A 27,696-nucleotide genomic window follows, 5' to 3' on the forward strand; every position below is an offset into this window, starting at 1 on the left:
ACAAAATTAGAGGCATAAAAAAAAATACTTCTTTGAACCCCAGGAACAACAACACTCGTACCCTCGTGCACACACGGCAGTCTAATTACTTGATTCCTTGAGTGGGAAACAAACCCGTCGTGACGTCTTAACTCTCAGAGGGCCACAGGAGAACGGTTAATTACCGCAGGAATGCGTGGGTGAGCACATACAGCATCTGCACAGGGCCCCGAGCTTGATGTGTCCATCTGACCCAGAAGCCGCTCAGACAACCCTTCAGCCCAACGCTCAAGTAGTGAACAGGAGACCTTTAGAGAGAGGACCCGCCAAGAGGGCGGGGAGAGAGGAAGGGGCATGTTCAGAGCGTGTTGACCAACATGGTGCACATTTGTACTATCCTTATCCAGTACGACAAATACAAAAATATGCTTTTATTGAGGCGTTTAGGATTCAGAATTATCTTTTCAAATCCTCTCAATTAACCACACACACACAAGTGATTAAACTATCCAGCGTGACAAGAAAATCATACAGGGAAAAATTCATCAAAGAGGAGAATATATCACCAATACCATCGCACAGACAGCTGTCTTTGTGCTGCATAATGCGATGTAACCGGAGCTTTTCTGCCAATCGGTTTCCTTTTCACTTTTATCCTGAGGAAAATAATACTCCTGTGGTTGGTTTCACCAGGATATTAAAGATTGTAGAAAAGAGTCTCTGCGGGGATGGGAAAGCCCGAGCGGATAAGGGAAACTTCCACGTGGTCTGAGACAGACCGTCAAAAACTACGGTTTACATCCAGATTATTGCTTGACGTTTTCTGAAGGTGAAATATGACATCAAGGCTGAGTACTCACTTTCACTCCAAAGCCTTCGTTGTGGGACGCGGTGAGACCATGCCGGCGTCCCAGAGCTGCTCAACATTCAGCTAGAGTGGCAGGTTAAAAGGCTCCAGCTCTGATTGTTAATCGGTCACAGGCGGTTTCCAGTCCAGGCCTTAATCGGCTATAAAACACTTTGAGGGGGAAAGAGGCTCCCTGTGACACTTAGGCTACTCCGAGCTTTGCTACAGCGTCCTGTCCCCAACGCCAGCTCCACTCCCTCATTCTCACTCTCCTGGTACTGGTGCTATGTTCGCTGTCCGACAACTCCTCAAAAGATCGAGTCCTCTATTGCCGCACTCCACAGAACCTCCCCTCCCCCTCACCGTCGGGTTGTTGAAATGCATTCAGTGCCTGAAGGTCTACTCCACCACAGGACTTCTAGAATAGGATGGGCATCGCAAACCGAGCCGTTTCTTTTAAATTGTATTGTTGGATGAAGTGAGCGTTTCATCCAAATGATCGACTCCCATCTCTGTATTCTAGTAGCTCCGGGGCGGAGAGACATATTTCCTCATGCACCTATCTGTTAATTCTCTAGGACCGGCCTTGACAGAGAAACAGATGCCACTTGAACGCTGCATTTAAAAAAGGATCAAACCAAAGAGGCTAGAGCGAACACCTTGGAGAGGGGAAGAGTTGAATCATAAAGAATCTATCTCCCAAGATCCTGTGTAATGTCTCGATGCTGGTGCCTGGCTATGATTTACAGTGATTTATTCGAGTGTTTTAGTCAAACACATGTTGGAGCCGCCTGTTGGGTAACGTTTAGGCTGACAGGTGAGACAGCTCTGTTCAGCTCTGACCTGAATGCAGCGCTGAAGTTGCTGAGGGCTGCAGACTCGCCTGAGCAAACAGGATGAGGTTGCGAGTCCTACAGATGCTCAGTCGAAAACAAACAGATAAAACCCCATCGTGTTCTGGGATGGTGGACAGGGAGCTAAGTGATAACAGACATGTATAGCTTGACTTTTAAACTAATGTCCACTTCATTCATGTTCTGAAGGAGGTGCTACTTCTGCTATTGTGCATATACATGCAATTCAGTGTGTGTACGTGTGTGCATGTGCGTGTGTGTATGTGTGTGTGTGTGTGTGTGTGTGTGTGTGTGTGTGTGTGTGTGTCTAGGGATGTGGTGTCAGACATAGCTGACTCATATGTAGCCCGAGTGAGTCAAGCTGCTGACAGGAAAATGCAGTGGTGGGAAGTAGATATAGGCTTCAGGTAGTTTCACACACACACACACACACACACACACACACACACACTGCAAATGCATACAGACCTCATGTCTACGTGATTTTAGCCAGCACACACGTCTTTTCTTGTGTGTTCAGCAGGTTTCAGGTTTTCTGCACTTTCCCACTACCTGTGTCTATAACAGTGGTATAAAAAGCCCCTCTGTGGCCGCGGAACCGTTGTGTTCTCCGTGAGAAGCAATCAACCTCCGGAGGAAGTGGCTTCACAGTTCCGTTGGCTTTTCTTAAATATGCACAGTCCACATTTAGCCTTTTTCTTTTTCTTATAAATTAATCCCCCACGGCAGCTGGATTATGATAATAATTCTCCATCCTCTTTCTGTCGTGTCTCCTCCACAGCTCCTGCACCTTTTTTCCTCACAGCTGAAACTCAGGGGGCAAATATAAATGCTTCCAGTCAGGTTCCCCACAGCTTAAATGGGAGGCATGAAAGCAAATTCAGCCCACAAATGTGCGAGGGAGAGAGTGTGTGTGTGTGTGTGTGTGTGTGTGTGTGTGTGTGTGTGTGTGTGTGTGTGTGTGTGTGTGGTATGCGCACAAACTCCACAGGTGCGGACTCCCACAACCCCGGAAGGAATAGAATCTAGGCAGCAAAATAGGAATCCCTTGTAGCATATTAATGAGCAAAGAGTGCTTGAACGTGTGTGTGTGTGTGTGTGTCTGTGTGTGTGTGTGCGTGCGTGTACGTGCATGTGTTTGTTTACCAGTAGGGATAAGATCCCAGCGGGACCTAAGCCTGCAGCAGGACACAGGTGCTACATTCTACAAACACATCACACACACACGGACATTACCCTCACTGTAGTACAAACAGTGATAGGTAGTGGTGGTGGTCGTGGTGGTGGTGGTGGTGGTGGTAATGGGGGCAGGTAAGAGTGACAGAGAGACAGCTGCCTGTCTTGGCACACTGAGATGATGGACAGACACCACCTGCAGAAAGGCCAAACCACACGGCAACTCTTAACAGCCGAGTGGGAAACACACATTGTGGGAAACAGAGAGAGGAGCGTTGTCAAGCTCACGAGACGACAACTCACGAAAGAAAACACCTCCCAATGTCTTAATGCAATAACCATCATTCGTTGTACAGTCAAATGACCTTAACGAGTGTTTATCGTGTTGCAATTCAACTATAACGCCAGGATTCTCTGTGTGTCTGTATCTCTGTGCATGTGTCCCACTCATTATCTCGAGAACCGTTTAATCTCCCTCACACTTGGCGGATGTCTTGCTGGGCGAGCAAAGCATGTGCAATCTCAAAGTTGATGCAATTTGGACATGCAACACTCGAGTGCGTGTGTGTTCTGCAACTGAGTGATAGATATACGAGGGTTACAAACTCCTGTTTCCTTCCCTGTAGTCAACGAGCAATGAGCAGTTCTTGAGAAAGCTGAAAGCAGCACTTCCGCAGGGCCGCTCCGAATGGCTACAATCCAAACTGGCACTGTGCTGTAATGCAATGACTAAAGAAAAGTGGCGTATTGCCTCATGATGCACACAGATTAGTTTAGTCTTGCAGTAAGGAAAGTGAATATACTGAGGCCGTTCTAGAGCCAGGAAAGAGATGAAAAAATCTCCCGAAAACACATATTTTCACATGTGTCACATGGGACTGTAATGTTCATTCACTGTACGACACAAACTGTGTTACAACACTCAGAAGACAGTTAAAAGTGAGTTAAAAGTGGGTCAAATGTTTTGCGGTAGAGAATAATTTTCCGCTGCCCTGTTGTTCTGGTGAAATCGGTATGACCCGTGACCCTGGGTGAGGTTTTGTGTTAGTGTGCCACAGATCTCAGACGATTGATTGCAGACACCATATATATATATATATACACTACCGTTCAAAAATGTGGGGTTATCCAGACAATTTTGTGTCTTCCATGAAAACTCACTTTTATTTATCAAATGAATTGAAAATAGTCAAATAATGATTAATATTTGAAGTATTAATTTTGTTCTTCAAACTTCAAGCTCAAAGGAAGGCCAGTTGTATAGCTTATATCACCAGCATAACTGTTTTCAGCTGTGCTAACATAATTGCACAAGGGTTTTCTAATCAGACATCAGTCTTCTAAGGCGATTAGCAAACACAATGTACCATTAGAACACTGGAGTGATAGTTGATGGAAATGGGCCTCTATACACCTATGGAGATATGTCATTAGAAACCAGACGTTTCCACCTAGAATAGTCATTTACCACATTAACAATGTATCGTGTGTATTTTTGATTCATGTTATCTTTATTGAAAAAACAGTGCTTTTCTTTGAAAAATAAAGACATTTCTAAGTGACCCCAAACTTTTGAACGGTAGTGTATATATATACATACATATACATACAAAGAAAAGCAAAGGATAACACCCTTGACAAATGTTTACAGGTTTTTTATGCAGTGAGTGTTGGTGAATGCACTGAGCAGATCTAGTAGAGCAGAAGCGGTGGAGATGTTGGCGTCTTATCAATCCTGTCAGTTAGCTGGCACAGAACAACGCTAAAATGTTTGGAGACATATTCTTGTCACGAGAGATGCCCGTCTTACCTCACTAATGAGAAAAAGTGATTCATTACCCAGTCTCCGTCCCTTCATCCAATCCCGACTACGACAAGTTGTTGCATCGATCAAGGCTGGTCATAAAAATGACCCGACGAGCTGCCTGCAATTTGAATACTGCAATCCAACATTAGTAAAGATTGGTACACGAAAAGTTCTCACGATGTCTGCTCATTGCATTCTATCATAATGCATCATGCTGCCTTCACATAGACCACATAGAGATGTCCTTACGTTCTCATAGAAGTACGGTAATCAATCCATCTATCACAGCCTCCTCTCTATAGAGGCCGTCGACACAGTGCGATCGCATCTCAACAATAAAAGAGATGATCCTTAAAAAGGTGGCATTGACAGTCCATACTGTACTCATCATGCATCCAGATAAACACATGTCTGGTAAACATTTCAGATTATGTTTTCTTAACCCAGCTGAGTGAGGCCTTCACCTTCACATCGAATGATCGCGTCTGAATCTGATCGCGGCTGTAAACAGAATCAACTTCAGCCTCTATTTCCAGGCTTGACTTTATGGTTGATTGGATGATTATTCTATTCAGAGCACCAGCGAGCATTAAGGGCACTTGAAGGAAAACAATTACTCCTCCATGCGTCCACACCCTGTTGACGTGTGCGCCAGAGTGTGCATTTCAAACGACAAATGTGTGGGCTGAAAGCAGATTAGTAGGAATTGGTAATATAATCAGCGTTTCTACAATTCTAAGCAAAAATGAAAGTGAGATGTGGAGAAGACAAGGTCTACTCGGTGTTATCGCGATGCACCGACCTTGTTCGCAGAAGGGGCCGAACCATAGCGTCACTTTCTCCAGCACTAACTTAAGCTTTTTAAGTGGCTGGCTAGGAAACACTGTTGTAAACAAAAAAGTCATCTTTTACCCTCAGCCGTACACACACACGCACGTGTATCTACCCGCGCACGCACGCACACATATTCAGGTCTATAGAGCTGCAAAACTGCCACATTTTAAACACAATAGAGCATGCTGGGATGTCAGTTTAAAAAGGCGCTTTCACTGCAGCCGTCACTGATACCGACTTTGTAAGAGATGTTGACATTCTGAACCCACGGGGAAACTGTACAGTCCGCAGTACGTTGAACCAAGAAAAATGCCTCGTGAGTGCATTTGTGACAAGTTCGTATCACAATGAACATTAACTTGACAGGCAGAATTAACAGTTTATGTAATGGCTGATTAATTTGGCACTTTAAATCATGAAAAATAAGAGAGTTACACGGCAATGCTTTGTCGTCTCAGTGATTAGGCTTGATTCCATCTAATTGAACAACAACAGAGCGGCTTTGTGACGGCGTCAGTGGAGACCGGTTATCGCAAACGGAGCTGCGAAAGTTAATTTCAAAAGAGGAGTGACAGCCGATGTGGAATGCTGCGGTCCACAGTGTGATCGGAGGGAGACCAGAGTAATTGGCTACGCTTTGCTGGCAGGTACACCAATATATTCTGAAGGAAAAACTGGTGAAAAGACAAACACGAAATCACAGTATGTTGGGTTTACCATGTTTTGTGTTCACTATGCAACTCTGTAGATGTGCAAAGCAGCTGATATCAGATGTCCTCCATGACTACTCGAACAGCAGTTAATGGTTATGTTGGCCATGTAAGATGGTCTCTTCAGGTACGGTATCTAAATATAAAACAGTTGTTTACACGTTATTCATCTACTATTTCCTGTTGCGTGTCATCTCCAGCAGTAGTTCACAAAGCGCTTGGGAGAAAATGTGATACAGAATGAATGTTTTTGATGGAACAAATTTTTTTTTTCACGGCGAAACAGTAAAATCATGCTTACACATGGCAATGGTGTTCATTCAGTCAGATAGTCTGTGGGTTTTAGTGACGAGCGGGGGTCAACCCAACGCCAGGGTGAAAAAGCAGCATTCCAAGTAAGTTATTAATTAGTTACAAACACATTGTACGCAATAGTTCACCTTCCCTTCTCTCGGAAGCTCTCAAGCACGCACACACACACACACACACACACACACACACACCGACCCACAAGGAATCCATATTTCTATCTTGGTATCTTGCTATGTATATATATTTATGCACAAGTGTATCTGTTCAGTCATAGGAGTGGGCAATCTGGCCAAATAATAATATGTAACTGTCATCTTGTTTTAAATGCACTGTCGACTAAAGAAAGAAGACATTAAATACCAAGATTGATGACTATCTAAAATAACCATCAGAGGGACAGCATCTATGTGTATGTATATATATATATATATATATATATATATATATATATATATATATATTTAAACAGTTCTATCTGTCCACTTGCTAGACTCACTTTAAATTCAGGACATTAAATATATTACGCTATACTGCACCGCTCAATATAAACAAGGCCGTGGCTGTTTTCTCTCCATTTTCTATAGATAGTCAGATAAAGTGCTATAACAAGGAGGCCCAGCAGCTCAATGCCAGTCCCCCTCCCCAGTAATGTAAAAACACCTCATGTTCACCAGCGGGCGGGCAGCAGCGGCGTGTTTGAGAGAAAATAGAGTTGAATTGTCTTGCTTTGCTGAGGAAGGTGAATCCCCATGTCAAATGCAGCGAGATGAAAAACTTGTGTTTGTCCCACATCTCATTTGGAGATGTAAAAATGTGTGTCGAAGAAACACATAGGGGGTGGGAAAGATACGTCATTTTAATGGAGGAAAGAGGAGTCTAAGAAGCAAGAATACAACAAAGAGTGGGGGAATGGAAGAGGGTGGAGGAGGTTGAGGAAAGCGTGGTGACATTAGTCGTATAACTGCCTCTCTGTCAGATAAGACTTTAAGGATGTCCTCTCCGTGCCGTCATGTCAATGAAGACGTGTGGCTTTGTACCCTTTGTGGTGAATGTAAAATGCAAGATGTCAACAACAGCAACATGCATTGCACATGTGTGATATTTTTCAGGTAATACTCATTCCCCCAGAACTGTTTCATCTCCTTCTCAATGGAGGCAGGGATTGAGGAGTATCCTATTTCCGTTTGTACTATTCACTGTTTACTGGTTTTTTATTACTGTGGTACGTGGTGTCAAGCCAATAAAGTGGCGGGGCAATCTGAAAAGAAACAGCTCTGACACAACAGAGAGGGGGCTCTGCTGTGTGGAGTGTCAGGAATGGGAACTGGTCACCAAGCCATATATAGTAATGATGCTCTGCAGAGGTGGTTTGGCGTAACGTTGTCCGGACAACTAGTAGGTGGTGCAGTTGGACTTTTCTAGATTAGATCTCTAGAGTGTTGTTAAAGCTACCTCCAGGAAAGAATGATGTTACACGCTACCTTCTTCCAGGAAGGAAGAAGCTATAACAAAGCAACAATCATCATGTTAGATATGGGAATACTGCGGCACACATGAGAATAAGCCAACAGAGGCAGAGCGGCGCAGTGCTGAGGAGTGATCCACGATTACATCATTAGTGACTTAGAAAAGATATGAGCCGGCCTAAACCCTTAAGGTTGTGGCCTTTTAAAAACATCCTGCCATGGTGGAGAATATATAGTCAGGGTTAATAAAAGATAAAGACCGCCTGATTGTCCCCAAAGCGACAACAACAATAAATGATATACCACAAAATCCTTATATATTTGAAACTGTCTTTAGGAGAAAAAAAAACATGTTGTAGTTTTAGTTATTTAAATTCATTCCGGTTTTCTTGCATTTTTGCAATCCATTTTCAAATGGATAAAAAAAAGGCAAGAAAAAAAACGTAGAAGATGAATGGCATGACAAAAAAAATTAATGGACTAAAACATGCAAAAAACAGCTACTCGCTTAACTGTCTGTGACTGAACGCTCTGTGACAGCTTGTTTGACGGCAACATTAACCTAAAGAAATAGCCACAAATAAAAAATAAATGGTTCTCAATAAAAAGAAGGGGAAAAGAGCTCAACATCTGATTTCTTTTTTATCTTTTTCTTTTTTACAGCTGTGGCTGTAAAATTATACAGCTGGAGTAGGATATGGTGAATACTAAAAGACTGTCTATAATTACAGTAAAGCATAGAGTAGGGACATTAATTGAAAACATGTTAACATTCAGTGCACGCTGGCCGGGCTCCTCCCAAAGAAAGTATGCACAGTTGTACAAACACAAACACGGCTCCAGAGTAAACTGAAAACTTTCCTCTTCTCTTGGATATCTTTCCTCACGACTGGCCACAACAGAAAAAAACGGAAACAGTGTCTGACAACGCTCGTTCACAAAGCACCTCACGTGGTCAAAATAAGCCGGCCGACGAGCCTTTGAGACGGGAAACAAAGGAACGACAATGTGCCGGCCTTGTCCTCTCTTTCTCTCCTCCACCGCCTCCTCCGGTACTCCTACGCTTCATGCAGAAGAATAAGACAAAGATGGAGACAGATGTGAAAGATAACTTGGGAGTAAGTCACAGAAAGAAGCGAAAGAAAGAAAGATGGGATTAAAAGCTGTAATAATACAATCTTCAATTCAATTCAATTCAGTTTATTTGTATAGCCCAATTTCACAAATTACAAATTTGTCTCGGAGTGCTTTACAATCTGTACACATAGACATCCCTGTCCCAAAACCTCACATGGGATCAGGAAAAACTCCTATATATACACATACATATGTATATATATATATATATATACACACACACATATATATATATACACCCACCATTCAGTTCAACTAAGCAGGTTGCTGCCGGCAGGGGAGACCTGTCAGACGTGCTGTGGAGCAGCGGGGCGCCTTATCGCCATATGTTGTGTTTTTATCCTTTTGTATATGAAGCTAAATATAAAAGTGCAGAATAAAGTTTTTTTCTGAATGGCAGGCAGACATGTTGGTGAACTTTACCCAGCAAGCTTTTATAAATGGAAAATAAGAGTCAAAGAGAATAGGAAGAGAAATGCACACTGGGCCGGCGCTCTACGGTCAATTTACCCGTATACATCAAGTGTATCCATTTTTATGACTCTTCAACGGAGCCGCGAAGGAGTTCCTCAAAGCTGATTGCAACCAACATCCCCGTCTCTCTGAGGTGGACCCGTCCTCTGATCCTTCTCTCCGCGTCTTTGTTGCTCGGCCTCGAGGAGCACTGACCTTTTCCATTAGCCACCGCTACAGAAAGCTCAATCGGAGCAGCGGCGAGCGCACAGACACACACACTCTTTGATGATTGATTGAAATCCTGCAAGGTCTGGATCACTTACAGTAAGGCAACACCAGCGCTGATACAGCCCAGCGCTGCATAGAAACCCCATGAAAGAAAACCCTTCCGCAGAGGTGGGGAGCAAAGAGCGGAACCGAGCCCCAGCGAAGGGAACTGAAAAATCCCATCATGACAAGGATCACGATCGTCTGCAGTCGATACTCCCACCTGACATCTGTCTCTGTGGCACTCCCTTTATTCTTTCTCGCTCTCTGTTGGTTTCCCATTTCCTAAAACTCACCACCGACTCGCACGCTTTCTCACCCACACCCCCCTCCTGTGCCTCCCAGCAGTGTCCTAGTAAATTGCCCGAATTGTCTTTTTTTTTAATCTCTCTACTGAGGAATATTGGTCTTAATTAATTCTTGATGGCATTGTTGAACAGTGTGAATGCTGCGTTATTTGACACCCCTGCTGTATAAGTTCAATACACCTGAATAGCTTTCCAGTGTGCACCTGATCCCATGGGGAACAATAGCTTCCAGGGACTCGTATTACGCGGATTGTACAACGTGAAAGGGCTGAGTGTGTATTACAAGTCCCAGCCCTTCCTCTCCCGATGCATCCTGCTGCACGTCCCACCTGTTGCGTGAGAAGTGTGTCCTTCTTCTGCCCCGTTCCTCCTTCCCAAATGCTCGTCTCCGATTCGCAGCAAGCGTGCCAGCGGGCAGACAGGGCCGTCATTCAGCCGCTTCCCGCTCGGCTAAACACTGGGGCTAAAGTGCAGACGGCAGCGAGATCAGCGAGGTGCGCACTCACATACACGTGCAATAACAAACTCAGGGGGGGGGGGAGCTACATCACACAAACACATTTCCCTCTATTTCACACTAAATATCTCTGTTTCCCTCACAAACTCCCTCTGACACACACACACACACACACACACAGGCAAATCTCCTGCGGCAAAGCCGTGGCAGCAGGCCAGGGCTCTCATCTGCATGGGGCCGAGCTGGTACCTTGATGGTGGCTTGTTAGGCAGGCCAACACAAATTTCATTAACCCCGAGGTTAACACACTCCGGACTTTTTCCAGCGCTTTTTGCTCACCGTCCAACCGAGCGTCCCTTTATCTCCAAGTCTTATATCCACTTATTTGTTATTCTTATGTGCAATTGGGGTTTGTGAATGCAACGCATACCGAGTGTGAAATCTTTCAGATAAATCATGACATTAATTCATAATAAATCAATTAGAGAAATACTTTCTGGTGCATTTGCTTTAGCATTACCAAGAAATTTGAAAAATTAGAAATCACTGAGGAGAGGAATACATTGTTACTGAGTTAGAAACCCCATTAACATAACTTTGGAAACGCACAAGTATGGCAGCATAGACATTAAATACAAGCTAATGCATAAATCTTTGCGAGGTATTATCGCCTTCTCTTCGTTAGCCCCTTTGTCGTCTCCACCTCCACCACACAGGTCCTACAGTATCGGGGCACACCGAGGAGGCAGTGTCAGATGTTATGGGAACATCATTCATCCCGGCTGTGGAATTACCCAGAGGGGGAGATTTACTGGGTTGGTCCGATAAACTGTGGGGCAGATTCATAGTTGAGAAGCCGACAGTCCCCATCCCTGCTCCCCAGTCAAAAGCTAACAATTGCCTGACTGCCACCTGCGTATGCTTTTATGACAAGGCCCGTTACATGAAATCCCACATCAAAGACGCATGTCAAACGTCACGACTGGTTCATATATATATATGATGCAGTTTCTCTTTGTCAGTTTGGTCGTCTCTAATCATCAAGAAGTAGGCACACATTATAGCGAAGGATTCCACTTTCCAGTTTTATAACTGAAGAAAAAATCCAGTAGTATCAAAAATATTGTTGTTGTTGTTGTCAAGCCAGCCAAATAATATGGCTCTAAAAATATAAATCACCACATTAGCAGAACTACAATTCATAATTCATACCGTTCAGTATGTTTTCTGGTAAAAAGGCCCCCCTCCCCATTTACATCGGATTACCAGAGCTGATAAATTCAACAGTCAGAAACACAACTTAGATATACAACATGACTGCCTGCTAAATTGCTTTTGACTAAGTTAAGCAGTTTGCGTATGTCTTTCGAATCTTTTCTTCCTTCCTCTATTAACAACTGTTTCATTGAAGGGGCAAGTAAGTACCGAGGAGCTGCATTATTCACAAACACGAAATGGAAATTGATGATATTCATTGTTGCATGAATAAATAATAGCACGAAAAAGGTGCCGTGTACGTGTTAACGCACTCGCTCACACACACACGCACACACACACACAAACACCAAGTTAGCATAGTTGTTCAGGCTGAGGTGAAGCCGACCATCCGTGAGAACCACAGGAGCTAAAATTAGGGAAAGTGACATCAGAGGGCATGGTTACCATGACAGTGAGCCAGCCTGAGGGTGTTGATGTTGAGATACAACAATCCAAATCCAACTGGACACTGGACTGAAACTACAACCAAATGTTTTAATTTGATAGTGTGCGGTTCGTTGAGCCAGTTTCACCATCCTCTCCAGAGATATTAGTGCATTGCTGCTGCATCCACAAGTTGAGTGCTTTATTTTTAGTCTCTGTGAATATTCAGAGCATTCAATCTTCCTCAAAAACCTGTGAAATAAGCTTGAATACATCCCACCAGCCCAGCACGTTCCTCTCCCATATGTTGTCTCCATGGGCAACCAAGCAGCCAATCTGTCAGGCCCCTGAGACTTCCCCTTCCGGCTTATCCCTTCAAAGAGGTGATGATATGAAGTGTATGTGTGTTTTATGTGAAATATTACAAATATAGAAGCAAAATAGGTGTGTGTTTGTGTTGGAGTGATTACGTGGATGTATATATGTGTGCCTCCACATGTGTAATCAAAGTTAATAAATAGAGGCCTCTATGCAGCAGCCTCCTCCTCCTCCTCCTCTTCAGTGGACCTGTTGATGCTAGAAAACAGGGGAGCTGTTGTACAACGAGGTGGCCGCATAAATGTGGCACTCATCTAATATGCACCGCAAGACCGCCTGCCAACACACTTCCTCATTGAAATTCAGATTAAATAGTCTGGCCAGTGTGCAATCTTAAAACTATTTAATTATACCTTTCTGGCCCTACCCGCCATCAAAGTAACAACAGCTACCTTGGCTTTTAAGAAAAGATAATTAAATGTCCAGAGGAACACCCACACATTCACAGAGGTCCCATTAGTATTGCTCATTGTGCTGTTGTTATATTAAGTTGACCACTCAAGCAGAGGTGTTCCACAGGGCACTGTAGGAAGTAACTTAAAATTCTGGAGTTGTGAACCAAATTTAAGTTCCTCACTTCTCCAGCTACCTTTCCATTATCTCCCAGATAGTGGTTCCTTCTCTCCCTTGACTTTCTATAAAATCACAAAAAAACGGTGAGTGCCCTGCAATCACCAGTCCATCACACAGCCCCATCCTGAACTGAATAATTTAGTGGCAGGAAAAGACGGCCCATTTCAATATGTCCGCCCATGGCTGGGTGCTTTGAATAATAACAATTTGTCATCAAAGTGACCTGAGGACGCCTCTGCGTCATTGATTTATTTTCCCACCAACCACAGTGTGAGATTCTGAGTAATTAAGTGTCCGTCAACCTATATAAATAATTATTTAGATCATAGTTTCCATTCTATAATCTCGGTAATACACCGGTTGGGCCAGTAATGACATAGCTCAATCTGACCCAAGCAAAACCCTTTAAATCATCAGACGCACATGCCCCTAGCCAGGTAAAAACAACCCTCCTACCTCTGAGGAGAATGCTTCCTTTCACTGCCGCACCCAGATTCTTGCCAGCGAGTCCACAGAGTTCAACCAGAGACTTTCCCTTCCATGACTGTATTCCCACATACGTGTGAGTTCATACCCAAACACATTAGTGCCAATTGCAAAGAGCAGCAGCAGCTGGTGGATCTAATCCTCCAAAAGGAGGTAGCGATGCCCCGATGAGCGGAGAAGACAAAGCACGTTGCAAAGCATTCACAAAAGCAGTAGAAAATGTATTCAACTGGGTTTGTTAGGTCTGAAGAAGACGCACGACGTTGAATGTATTACAAAAAAGCATTTGGTTTCCCATGACGACTTTAAAAAAAGACTTCTTTTCAGAGTCAGCAGCCTCGGCTCCGTCATTATATTGAACCACTCGAGCAACGCGTGAGCACTCGGAGGTACAGAAGGCTCCGGTTCCAACGCTCCACAGAAGGCCGCGTATGGAATCATCTGCTCAGCCGTGCACGGTCCCCGACACACCTCGACAATCATTATTCACAATTAGATAGATGCAGCCTCAATGGGGCACTTAATGCAAAGATGTTTATATTTATCTTAAGTCTGATGGTCAGATGCCAATAAGACAGTATGCAGAGGACGCAGGACGAGCGGCCATCTGTCTGGTGGTACGTGTGCTTGGAGAGAACTGGACTGAGATCAATACGATTTCCTGTGTAGAAATGTGACATTACAATTTCACATTCCAATAAGGGAGGACTAAGGCTAACTTTTTAATGATAAGATGTCTACCTGCCCCACCTTGGTGTTAAAAATCAATGAAGATTTTTGTATGGAGAGAATACCAGCCTGATGAGAATATTTACACACTTCATAGAGCCCCATTTTCAGTAATGGCTGCATCTCACTTAGAAGCTCTTGGTGCGAGGGGGGACTTGTTCACAAGAGGTTAAGTGAGTTGACCTGCTCAGATGCCTGCTAAATGGAAGACAGTCAATTAGACTCACAGAACAGTAAAACAGCATAACAGCATAACAGCTTCCTTCCTCGACAGACGGCCACAGCCGAGGAGTCACTAAGGCAGACTATTACTGGAATCTTCAAGATGAGGAACAGTCATATCGAACGTTTCGGCGTTCAACGGGCTCAGTGGTTGAAAGAGATTGTCATGCTTCTGGGTAAGTTAGAAGAAAATCAGCAACATCTGTGCAGCAGCAGCAAAAATCATAAAGGCTGAAGAATGTGGGGTGAAATAACTCTTGAATAGGAAGACTGAAAGTGACTATTCATTACATCGACTGTAGGGTCTGCATGCGTGTGTGATGCATTACGAGCAATATGGTGCAATGCAACGTAGTATAGCCTTTTAATAAATATGGCCTGCATGAGGTTTATTACGTAATTTTTTTGTTTACTTTTCCTGAAATAGATCTCAGCCATAGATATCCAGGGTAAATTAATATACGGCTCATAAAAGTGCTGTTTTTTTTGCCTAAATCTCCTCGCTTAGCTACAGTTACCAAATGCAACAAGCCAGAGTAGCAGCCTTCAGTCTGATTCAGGACTCTCATCATCATCATCATCATCATCATCCTTAAAATCAAGAAACAAAATCTAGTCTGTCACTGGGAAAACCCCACGGCTGAGATCAGAGGCAACTATATGATCCCTGTGTGTAAGCGAAATGTGTGTAGGTGTGTGTGTGTGTGTGTGTGTGTGTGTGTGCACTTTGTACCCTCTTCAAGGACATCATAATCATTGGGTATAACTTTACAAGGGCAGCTGCAGGAGATAAGAGCACACCGCCACCCCCATGTGTCGTAGGAAGTGGCACGTTACTTCACTCAGCACCTTCTGGAAGTATTGCTTTCATTAATCTCCGTTATTCCTGTACAATACTCTGCATCATCCACTGTTACAGCCAGCGGTTCACGCTGTGCACAGTGGCTGAACGCAATCAAGCATTGGTAATAAGCAGTCTCACAGCAGCAGGTGGAGAGCCGTCTCCCCTGTGCTTCCCAACCCCATATTTTCCAAGTCTGACTGGCTTGCCTGTGACCTCTGAAGACACCTTTATGAACAGCCCTTTGATTATTAATGTTGAAGGCGGGGGTCCAGCTTTCGACCTGGCACCGCGGTGCTCTTTACTTAGCGAGGAGAAGGAAACCATTCTTAATTCATGACACACTGTGTAAATTCTTCTCTGGTCCTTCCCATCACACTCCCCAAGGGAAAACACTCATCATGTGCAAGTCACGATGTGCATAGAAGGGACTTTATGATTTAGTGTTTACACTGACCTCATCGAGAGTGTTGGTATCCGACACCTGCATTATTTTTCCTTAGATCTGTAACTATGTGGTGAACTTATGGGGGTCGTATTGTACAGTGTAGCATACATTATGACTCCTTAACATTCTTATAATATTCATGCAGGAGCGGGGTGGTGACTTTATAGTGATGTTACACTAGTTTATGGCATTGCCTCCTGGGGCATCATCACAGTATTCATAACGGCAGTTAAATGTCATTTTAAATGTCTTCAGAGGCGGATAGTTCATCTCCATCAGGGTTAAAGTCTGAAACACGATGGGTTCTCTAAAGCTTACCTTTTCCGTAGTTGAAGTGGAGTTTGATGGTCTTGCCCTGGTTGATGTGCAGGTAGGTGAACCACACGGCGGAGGTGAGCAGTACCAGCAGCAGCAGAAGCTTGAACTGCTTCCGGATCTTCTTCACCGGGAAGCGCAGCATCCTGGCTCAAACATCCTCCGGTGGCCGTCCGGTAGATAGTCAAAACGGGTCCGGGAAAGTGCTCAATAGGGCGCTGAGGTGTGTGTGTTGTTGTTGTTGTTGTTTTGTTGCGTTTCTGTCTCCCGGTCACAGCGGCGGCATCACGGGGAGCCTGCGAGTCAACAGGGAGCGCGCGGACTAGAGCCTCAAAGCGCGCCTCATTGCCGCGGACCCGCGGGCTGACAGCTGCGCCAAACTCGCCGTATCCTCAGATGTGGGTCCAAGCACCTCTGTGGCAGTCATTGCTTATGAATGCAACCCGGTTCCCCCCGCCGCCCCCCTTGCCCTATGAATAGCGTGGCTTGTAAACAGGCGTCCCTGCTGGGGTTTCAAGGCGGCGCGGGGAAGAAGAAGAAAAAAAGGCTGCAGATCAAAAAGCTGCTGAATTTAGTGAGGAGTGTGACCGAGGGAACAAAATAGCAGTCCGGAGATAAGCTTCACAAATCCCCTGCAGCCCAAGCCTTTGCTGACACCGCGACGCTGATTATTGTATCGGCTACTCAAGGATCATCCCCGGCCATGGGATTTAGTGCAAAGTACCAAAGAGCAAGAAGATCCATTTAGTTCCCATGTGGAGAGGCGATCGGACGGAGCATCTTGATCTCCGGCGAGAGGAAGCACTTCCTCGCAGAAAGCTCTTTCCAAATCACAAATATACAAATTAAAAATGTTTTTAAAAGGCCTTCAGTGAAATATGGCACACAGGCTGAAACCGGTGAAACCCCTGACAAAATGGCCCGTGTGAACCTGGTCATGGAAAGGTTGAGGTGTCACACAGCCCGCTGCGCTCCATCTATTGTTAAACACAGCTGAAACTGAGACTCTGGCTTCCGATCCAGGGCAGCGGATTCAGATGTAGCGCGTTTTTATTTAAGTCCCAGGAGAGGAGGGGCGATCAGCTGTCATCCCCATACTCGGGCTGGCTTGAAGCCCCGCGAGGAGTAAATACTAAACCGATGTAGATTAAAAACTGAGAGTGCTCCATGGCAGTATGTAGCAATAGAGAGGCTTGATGGAAGAAAAATCTATTAAAAAAAAAAAAATAACTCAGATGTGAATGTCCGATTCGCGGGAACAGACGTCCATGTGCGATCTCACGGCAGGTGCGTTTCTCCCCAAACGTCTCCACGTTGTCCGAGTCCACCGTGCGCGCGAGAAAAAGCAAAATCACCTCATACGGATTAAACTAATAAAACGGGGATGCGCGTCGCCGGCGGCGATGCACTGCCTTGTGTTGTTATTCTTTCACGAGCTTTTTTCCCTTTAAACCGCCGCAATAGCATCGTCCGACCCGCTCGCCGCCGCGCGCGGGGAGAAAACACAGCTGAGCTCCGGGGAGCGGGTCGCGGAAAAACCGGCACCAAGCAATGATGTAACCAGGAAATAACATGGTTTTGTTTTGCTACAATGAAACATCTAAACGGTATCTGCTTTCACTGCACAGCTCAGTACGCCCATCAATTGAGCATCTTGACGGTGCAGAGCAACCTAACCTGGGCGGATGGGGAATGGCGAGTCCGGCATCCAATTACAACCCCGCAAAGGGTTCTGGGGAGGCGGGACCACCACGTTTGGCCTCACCGTTACTTGGCACACAGTGGGAGCCTTCGTCCAATAGACGATCGCGGAAACTGAAACTTGTTAAGCTCTCCTTTTGTGTGCACCCCCCCACCCCTCCGGGATTCAAGTCCCCATGCTAATTTGATCAACAATGATTAATCGTTTTTCAGGCATCGGAGGAACAATTTAAGGAATGAAGTTGCTGCCAATTGGATTATTGATCGAAATACCTTGTGTGTACAGAAATACTTGTTTTGAGTCAGTGTCGGGCACAGTTACTTTCTAAAATAATTGGCTTCCAGGAATAATCATCCCTCATAGGAGCTCTCTTTACTTCACACGTGAGACTGAGGATCATAATGTATTTGATATTTGTTCAAAACGGAGGGTGTGAGGGGTGCAAGTATTTTCATTCTAAGCTCACTTGTATAAGAGGTAATTGTATAATAAAATAATAAAAATCACCTCCAGTCTGATATTGAAAGTGAAGGTGAGAAGATTATTCTGTATTTCTCAATTCAATTTGGTTGAACTTTCATTCCTTAAATTGCCTGTGCGGTTCATTGCACAGCTAGTTACACGTGTGCATTGCGTGTGCATGTGTGTGTGTGTGTGTGTGTGTGTGTGTGTGTGTGTGTGTGTGTGTGTGTGTGTGTGTGTGTGTGTGTGTGTGTGTGTGTGTGTGTGTGTGTGTGTGTGTGCGCGTGCGTGGTGACACCCTGCAGACGCACTCAGGACACGTGCTTGACTGCCACCCTCTGGCCAAAGATAAAAGAGCATGACTTCACGAGGCTATGAAAGAGTCTTCAGTCTTCTTCGCCTTATCTTTGAAGAAAAGTTGGTTGAGTTTCAGTCAAGTATAGAAATAACAAGTTTGTATTCCACCTCATCATCCACACACTAGCATTTAGTCACACTTATTTTTATCTGTTCGTCATATTCAAACTACTGCCAAAGGGCTTGTATTAGAAGATGTTGGCGGTGGGTGGGACCAATATATTATAATTCGGACATTTAAAACCTGTGCTCAGGTTCACAACCAGAATAACAATTGTTTCACAAATACCAATACGAGAACGACATGTAAATACTGTCTACAGTTAGTATGTGGTATATAGAAATGGGAGACTGAGAATAGTAAAGCTATACATATGTACCAAGAGATTGTGGAAGATGTCAGTCAAGCGCAGCCTGTACACCCCCACACGGCCCTGAGTGAGAAGATGTCTCATCAGGCAGATTGAGGGGAAATACCTGTGAGCTGCATTTATTATGTAAGGCAAGAAAAGAGGAAGAACATGTAATGTATCATTCACAACATGCATCTAACATGTGGTTTATCCCTGCAGTTTAATACAAGTCCAATCATCCAGCTGGAACTCTGAAAAGCTATTGATGCCATTATGAGTCTGGATAAAGGATATAGGGCACAAAACCTGTCCGATAAGAATATGACCTCAATATAGTTTGTCCCAGCTGTGCCTTCTGAATCATTTGGACCACAAACCATAATCCTGTCTTCGTGGATTAATAATGTAATCTTCAGTGCAAACACTGAGCGTAAATTAAAAGCTTTGGTATTCATCTGGGTCTTATTGAAATGAGTACTTAGTGAATCACTTCAACCAAGCATCATTTACGCTGAAACAAAAACTTTGAGGCATTCACCTTACTCGGGCTGTTGCAGGGACGACTGGAGGTATTTCATCACACACCTGATTGGAAAGTACTCCCAAGTGTGTCATACAATAGTTTCATGTGCTGTTTTTCTTCTCTTGGCGGCAGGACATCATCATGGGCGTTTTGAGGTCCTGCTTCTTTTCTTTATCTTTGATCCGACTGGTTTCTGTCAGGCTGAAGACAAAAACAACTCTATTTTCTACTCAGTCGGTGTAGCTGATATTCTTTCAATCTGCTCCTCTGTTATTTATGTTTCATCCAATGCACAGCAAGCGACCTGCATATTTAACTCGCATTGAAGCTCGACAGAAAGTTTCACACACTGCATATGGATCCATCTATTGGGGAGTAGCACGGGGGGAGAGACATTGGCAAAGAGAAATATTTGTTTTGATCTGAAACATTTAGATACACCTGCTTTTTTGTTTGTTATAAAAGGTAACTCATGCTATTTTCTCTCTCTGCTTCATGCCTGCCGAAACATTTGGCACCTGATATACATGTTATGCCACCCTGCAGGAATCTCCATGCGTGGATGAATCTAGGAGGAAGTGATGTGCAGAGCAAGGAAATGGACAAGGTGGAGACTGACCGAGCTATAGGGGAGCTGATCTCTCCCGGGGTATTAGAGACCAGGCCCGCGGGGAGGAGTGAAGGTCCAGCTGCTGTGGCAGGTGTCAAAGTGTGGCACCGAAGTTATGATCCCACCGACCGGAGCCGAGGCCGAGGAGGTACCGCGAGGGACTCAATATGCAGAGAGCATCATCTCAGAGTGTGATGTCTGCATTTTGATGTTTGCAAAATAAATCATTGAATGAACACAATTAAATTGTGGGAAGGTTTTCCATCCAATTATTAAATGCAACTCCAACTCAAATTTAGCACAACAGTGCAATACAATTTAATTAAGTATGTCCAACTCACCTGGTTCCCCCCCTATATATTGTGCCAGTCTTTCCCTTGTCTCCTGTCGGTTTGTTGTCTTTATCTCTGTCTCATAATGTCTTTGTTTTGATCTCTCATTGCCAGTCTTCGTTCGATGGTGATTTCCTGTTTTTTTCTAGCCGCATTTGAGCCAGAGTTTTTATGTTATACCTTTTCTTGGAGTTAAGTCTTTTGTTTCGCTTTAAACCTGGAGTCCAGCCTATTCTTCTGCACCTGAGCCTCACCCCGTGACACACACACACAGACACACACACACACACCAATGACAGACGCATGCACTCTTTCCAGAGATGTGCTGTTCAGACGGAGCGTTTAACACCACACAGCTACAGCTGCGGCCATATCAAACAGCATTCTGCCGTGTTTCTACCAAAACGTTCGAGCAACAATCCCACCAACTCTCCCTGGTCCACACTGAGCTTTCCCTCACAGATCTGCACCAGTGGGATTCCTAATTCCTCAAAGATCTTATCAGTGGTGTTGTTGTGCATTGCCATAGTGAATTACACAGTAAGCCACGTTCCCATCTGAATAGGTGAAGCGACAACAGTAAACAACACGGCAACAGTAAAAATAGATCTGCTGCCAGTGTCATGTTGGCTGTATGCATGTCAAAGTGTGGCTCGTGGAGTTATCACGTGTTTGTTCTGATGCTGTCAAAAGAAAGTGCCCAATATCACAAGACGTCACATGTGTGATTTATCTTTTTCACAAAGCAGAGATTGTCTTTATCATGGCGCAACAGAAGAAGCTCACAGCCCTGAGACTAAAGTAAGTATTGTTGAGTCAGTGTCATCACAGGTGAATATCCATGATTGGTCTCTTTCTCAGATTGAGCACTGACAGAAGAGAAACTGCTATTCTCATTCTCATTCATTATGTTTTGTGCTGTGAGTATGAATGTGCAAAGAGGGAAATATAGATAATTTCTCCATCATTAGTATCCCAGCCAGGTGTAGTGCAAAGAGGATTAGATGGAAGTAATGCCGATGGGTCTCTCTCTCTCCCTCTCTCTCTCTCTCTCTCATACCAAACAATTACACTTAAGTGCTTTTTACCTGCTGTCATATCCATGACAAGTAGCCCATACTTCGAATAAAACATCCATGAATTACCCTGCTGCAATTATGAGCTGGTTAAACAAGGAATATCTCCTCAATTTCTATTTCGACATAATGTAAGATCATAAAAGACAGGGCCGGCACATTTAGTCTACAGGTACTCCACATGGCTGCTTGAAGTGTCTGCCCTGTGACTTCTCGTCCCAAAGACCAGAAGAGTAGTGTTGAATTAATCTAATGTGCAAACATATGAGCAGCAGTTGAAGAATCCAACATTAAGGATGGAACACGCCCAACACGCTATGTGTTATTTGTAAATACTACAGCAGTCATCTAGCTAGCATCTGTTAGTTAGAAACTCTTCATCACCACATGCTCTTTGGAGAACATAGACCTTCTAAAATACTAGCCTGATGGCTCACAGTGGACACTCACACTAACGGACCTGTGGGAAATATTAGCATGATGTATTAGCCCAGCTCGGGACAGATCAGAGCCTTATGTGTCCAGAGCCAGAACACAGCTGGTGGTTAAACTTAGCGCTCCAGCCTTGGCTCATCAACCAAAAAGGAACCAAGAAAGCAACGAAGGCCGAGCTGGCGAGACCCTTTAAGAGGGGGTCAGTGCGTATTAAGAAGATCATAAGGGCTGGAAGGAGTTGAACCACAACCCTGGGGCACAGACTCCATCTGTGGGGAAGTAAAGGCTTTACTGGAACATGTGTGTTTGGTTGGCTGTGTGTTTGGGTTTTTCTGAGGGGAGCAGAATTTTTTTTAATAGTTTTTGCAATTTGCAGAGAGACCACTGAACAAAGAGGCGAGGAGGTAGAAAAACAAATGTGTGTGTGTTCCACTTACAGTGAGATAGCAACCTGTTCAGCACTTTGTAGCTTCCAGTCACTCGCTACTCTTTTAGACTGTCGATTTATACCATCAAAGAGTTTGCTGTGCATGGTCGCATAAAAATAATTTCCTTCGGTAGGTGTCAAAGCTTACGGAACTAATTAGTTGACTAACTCCAACACGTGGTGTATTTGCTGCAGGAAAATAAATTCCCATTTCAGAGACTAATCTTGTGGTTAATTGTTGCTCTGGGTTGTCAAGTCCCATTTGCATGCTATAACCGGGCTCTTGCTAATGGAAAATACAGTTCTGTATTTTGATACGGGCTCACAGACGTAGACATGATCACTGAGCTTGATGTGTTGTCCTTGTTTTTAGGGAAAGTGAGTTACGCATGTTTGATTAAAAGAATAGATGAAGCTTGACATTTGCTTGCACTTGGATTTGAACAGTTGTAATGTGTGTAATCCTCTTCCTACCGCCGCTGTTAAAGTGGATATATTATGTGCAGGCAAAACATACAAATTTAAAGTAGGAGAGGGGGAGCACAGTTAATCAGCGGTACCAACAGCACTTTATCTCACACTGCAGGTGCGTGGATTATCTTTTTAATTGGATCTTTGTACGAGCCCGGCAAAGGAAGCATTGCTGTAGTTACTGTTGAAAAGTGTGTGATAGACAAGGAAAGGGAACGGAGCCAGCAGGTGGTGCATGCTTTTTGAAGCACAAACAAGACAGAGCCAAGATGTGTGTTAAACATGCACACGCAAACACTCGAGCATACACTGACACACAAACACAGCTGCCCTGAGCAACCTCCTTTACAATATGAGTGCACAATAAGAGTTTTAGCTGTATCAGGGTGTGAATTTAGAGGGGCTGATGAGGACGGTCCTCTGTCCCTCTGGTCCCTCATATCTACTGGAGGTGATATATCAGAACAAGAAGCTGTTACACACAACAAGACCCATTGGAACTAGAGGGCCAAATATTTTCCACCAAAACTATAATTTCCCAACTCTAATTGCAGCACCACCCATCTCCATCATGGCAGCAGAGCTCTTCCAGGCCACTTGGGGCAGAGGGGAGCATATGGGTCAGATAAGGCGGATGTCGGAACATGTAGATGTTCTCCCCATCCATCTCATCCACCTTTACCTCCTCCATGAGCTCCACCAAGCTCCACCAGGCCTTGTCAAGAAACTTGAGAGGTAGGAATAATCCACCAAAATCATATGCCATGCTTTCTAATTTAACCTTTTTATTCACAAGACGTGGCTTGAAGCATCTGTTCGAATCATTTTTACAGTGAGAAAAAGGGGCATAATTGATGAACATGAGATGGTTAAATGGGTAGCTTTAACTGACATTTCTTAGCTGTCTCCCCTTAAGAACACTCTTTTTCTGCTTACACCTCAGAGCACATTGGGGACTGGATGATGTCAGGCTGCCATTTAAAGCTCCTGGACAAACAAATGTTGATGATAATTCGGATGATTTTCACATTTGCATGCGAGCCAGGACTCGCACTGTGTGCCTGTTTGTACATGACTATGACGTGTGTGTCCTTTATGCCCCCCTAGAGCACTGTGGGGTCCAGGAAGACCTCCGCTGTGGTGGAGTCCTTCAGCCAGGTACAGAAATCCTCTGAGATGCCAGAGGGAGAGTCTGTCCCAGGTACTGAGGAGAAGTCACAGCCCTTTGTATCCCCTAATATCTCTCTTATTATTATTGCATTATAAACAATTGTGGGCCCTTGACACTAGAGGAGATCATTTTAGATCCATAACCATATAGTTTGCCTAGAACCTCCAGATGACAGAAGCTAAACTCCAGCGGGAAGTAAAAGGTTGCTGCTTTGTGTAAACTTTAGACAACCGTTTGACTCTCTGGGTAAATGTACTGAACCCGCTCGGAGGATAGTCCTGACAAAGACCTCACAAAGCAATACTGTGATAGAGTTAGTGCGATGGTTGTGACCTCTGCGGGAAATTTAAAAAACCAAACTCTGCTGCTTCTGCTGAATACTAGTGCCTTTTCTGTATAAACTGCAGGTGTGTGAGCCTCACCCTGACTCCACCTGTGAATTATAGATGAGGATGCATAACTATTCACAATGTACAGAAGGCTGCAAAGTCGCCATAGCATTTACATTCATTGGTTGACCTTAAATCCACCGGTCGAAAGAGGAAAACAGGAAAAGGCAAGATATGGTAAATTGATGGCATGTATGTGAAGCGTTTACTCTCATCGCCGCAGTTTGATTTCATGTTACGTCTGTTAACAATTATTGATAATGCAGAAAAGAGAGGAGCGACAATGAGGACTCTGCAGCTCAGTATTTTCATACAGACAACATGCATTAACCTGGTCTGTCATAGCGGACAATGCTGATGGGGAATCCCCAGCCCAGTGTTAACTGGCAACGGGCCAGCGCGTGCCCACTGGCTGTTGCCACTAAGTCTTTCTAAGAGAAGATAAACCATCAGCATATGCTCAAAGTTTGTCACGGCACAGTTTTCAGTGTTCCCGTCATTTCACTGACAGTATTTTAAAACAAACCCAAGAGTGTGATTAAAGACAATATTGGTCCTGATTCAAAGGAGGTTTGTCATGAGTAAGATCTATATTGAGTCTCTTTTTCTTTGATATATCAAAAAGTTGAAACATTTGGTTTTCCTTCACTGTGCAGGTAATCTAACACCATAGATGACACGTGTATAACCAATAACACCAAATAAAATATGATGACAGACATTCAAAGCTCAATAGAAGTTCTGCATGTAAATAGAAAAAGACATTGGGTATAGCCCAATTTATTTAAAAATAAAAGATGATGTAATGTTACTTCCTGCAGTACCATATACGATTGAGTATATGTTTTTACACATCATACATTTTATCTATGTTTTGCATTTAATAATTCTGACATTGAGTCTTCTTTTCTGATGCGTTGTATGTAATTGATTCTTAAATCATACCTGCTTACTGCATGTAAGCATATCACTGGAGGAGAAGATGTTTCAATAAATAAATTAAAAAGGTCTATTGATTCTGATTGGGAATGTTAGGAATAGGTGTAGTGTTAAATACGAATAGTTATTTACAGACGTGTCAATTTAATAGGCAATAATCAAGATCAGTGTGTGTGATGGTAAAGAATCCTTTCAATGTGCCAGAGCCCTCCAAATTTGGGCTTTAACTGCCAACACGTTTCTCCGAAGATGAGGGTGCATTTACCAGGATACCGTACAGATAAAGTACATTCCTTTAAACGGTGAATACAGAGCGGCTCAGTACACCATTAGGTTCGAGGGACTCTGCCATCTTGGTTCTGTCAACACCATGCATCACGAGGAAAAGTAGATAGAAAAAAGCTCTCTGATCCTTTTATCTATATCCACTCTTGAGTGGATTTAACACTTTCTCTGTACCAGCCGGGGAGCTTAAATGAAGCTTAAATAGCTATTATAAAGCAATTAACTTGTGGGTGCTGACATATGCATCTCCCCTTGCCATCTGTTTCTCTGGTGAGGGATGACTGTTAAGTTGACTGGGTATTCCCAGCAGGCCACTGCCTCCTTCTGCCCCACATAAGTATTGCAGTGGGATTTAAAGTGACTGGACGATGTAATGACTGTGTGACAGTTTTAGATTCCTACTTACTATCCAGGGCTATAGTAAGCAACAAGCGAAGCCATTTACATTCATTTTAGGTAACCTGTAATGAATTTCACTCCACTTCCGATCATAGAGGTGACCCTGGAGGATGCTGACATCTACAGGTGCCTCTCTCCATTTACTCTACAGCGCTCTGCAACACCCTGTTAATGTTGTGTCTAACACCCTGTTAATGTTGTTTGTGTCTCCCCAGGGTCCTTTCATTGTTTCATTCCCTTCACCTGCCCTCAGCCACTCCTCCGTCTCCCTGACCACCGATGCCCCACACCTGTGTTTCCCCCCTTATATATTATCCCAGTCTTTCCCTTTCCCCTTCCAGATTGTTGTGTGTTTTTTCCCGCGTGCCAATTCGCCTACGACCAGTGTGTCTAAGTCCTTTTTCTCAGTAAAAAGTGTGTTTTTGTTTCACTCAAAGCTGGAGTCCATCCTGTTTCTCTGTACCTGAGCTTCGCCCGTGACAACCCGTGATACGCTCATTGTTACTGAAAGAGAGTTCATCCGTTTCACATCATACATGGTGTGAACCTTTCTTAGTCCTCGTAGTTTATTTAGAAGCTTTCCGGTTGATTTTCGCGCTCTCTTCACTCAGTGCCGCAGGTTAAGATGCTCTCTCTCTTGTTTCTAGATCGAGCTTCTGATTTAAAAAAGAAGCTGAGGAAACGGTCGTAACACAAGCCTGTTGTCAAATACTTTTCACCTGTCATGGTGCGATGGAGCGTTCTCTGATCCACCCCCAGATCCTATTTTTGCATGCATCCAGAAATATCTACAGGATGAGATCTAAAGAGCTGCAATGCGTACCAGTGGTGCAGCAAGAGCAGAGGAAGATGCTTATGAGCTGTCAATGCACTTATGCATACTGCCAGACATATTGTCAGACATGCATACACGTGATGCACACACGCGCAAGCCGAGCGTAAACGTCTGTATGTGCATGTCAGCACACATGTTTTCTCTTGGCGCTGCAGCATAGAGAAGAGAGGAGAGAGGAGGCCACCTGCAGAGATGCTGAGGATCCTGGGTGGAGCTGACAAGAGGATCTGCTTCACCGACTTCATATCCTCGAGAAGCTGAAGGAGATGAAGAAGAAAGTGGAGGTGGAGGTGGGCCTGTCACTCAAGAGAGCTTGTTCACGCACCACAGGATCACCTCAGGGTTTGGGAAGTGAGATGAAGAATAGCTTAAAATAGGGCAGAATAGAAAAAGGGGACTTGAGGTAATGTCACACAGCACAGCCATGGCGACAAAGGTGTGTCCCATAGCAACACTCGAGTCAACTCACCTGAAGATGGGGAACACGTGACATTTTTTTTTGTGTGGTATATTTAAAAATCTATCGGCGTTTGATCGTTTTCCAGATGGTACGTGGGCTGAAGCCCCTGTAGGACATCGCCTCCACAGCGTCGTCTTTGACACCATCCTGGAAGTGAAGGATCCAAACGTCAAGATGCTGAATCTGGTAAAAACGTGTGTGCTTCAAAGTCGTAAATGGGAGTCTCA

The 27,696-nt window shown here is 44.2% G+C and overlaps 1 protein-coding gene across 2 annotated transcripts in view; it reads right to left on the minus strand.

Moving 5' to 3' along the window:
• b4galnt4a (beta-1,4-N-acetyl-galactosaminyl transferase 4a) overlaps positions 1-27,696 on the minus strand; it is a 179,741-nt gene that overhangs the window by 112,665 nt on the left and 39,380 nt on the right. Inside the window, exon 1 of one of the 2 annotated variants that reach the window (XM_056416859.1) lies at positions 16,247-17,823. The exons of the other annotated variant lie outside the window; for it this stretch is intronic. Coding sequence (XP_056272834.1) covers positions 16,247-16,388 — 142 coding nt within the window. The 5' untranslated portion in view covers positions 16,389-17,823. Of the gene's footprint in view, positions 1-16,246; positions 17,824-27,696 lie in introns of those variants that run through there. 2 annotated transcript variants of the gene reach the window in all.

The sequence above is a fragment of the Pseudoliparis swirei genome, chromosome 6, assembly GCF_029220125.1.
Source record: "Pseudoliparis swirei isolate HS2019 ecotype Mariana Trench chromosome 6, NWPU_hadal_v1, whole genome shotgun sequence".
Lineage (NCBI taxonomy): Eukaryota > Metazoa > Chordata > Actinopteri > Perciformes > Liparidae > Pseudoliparis > Pseudoliparis swirei.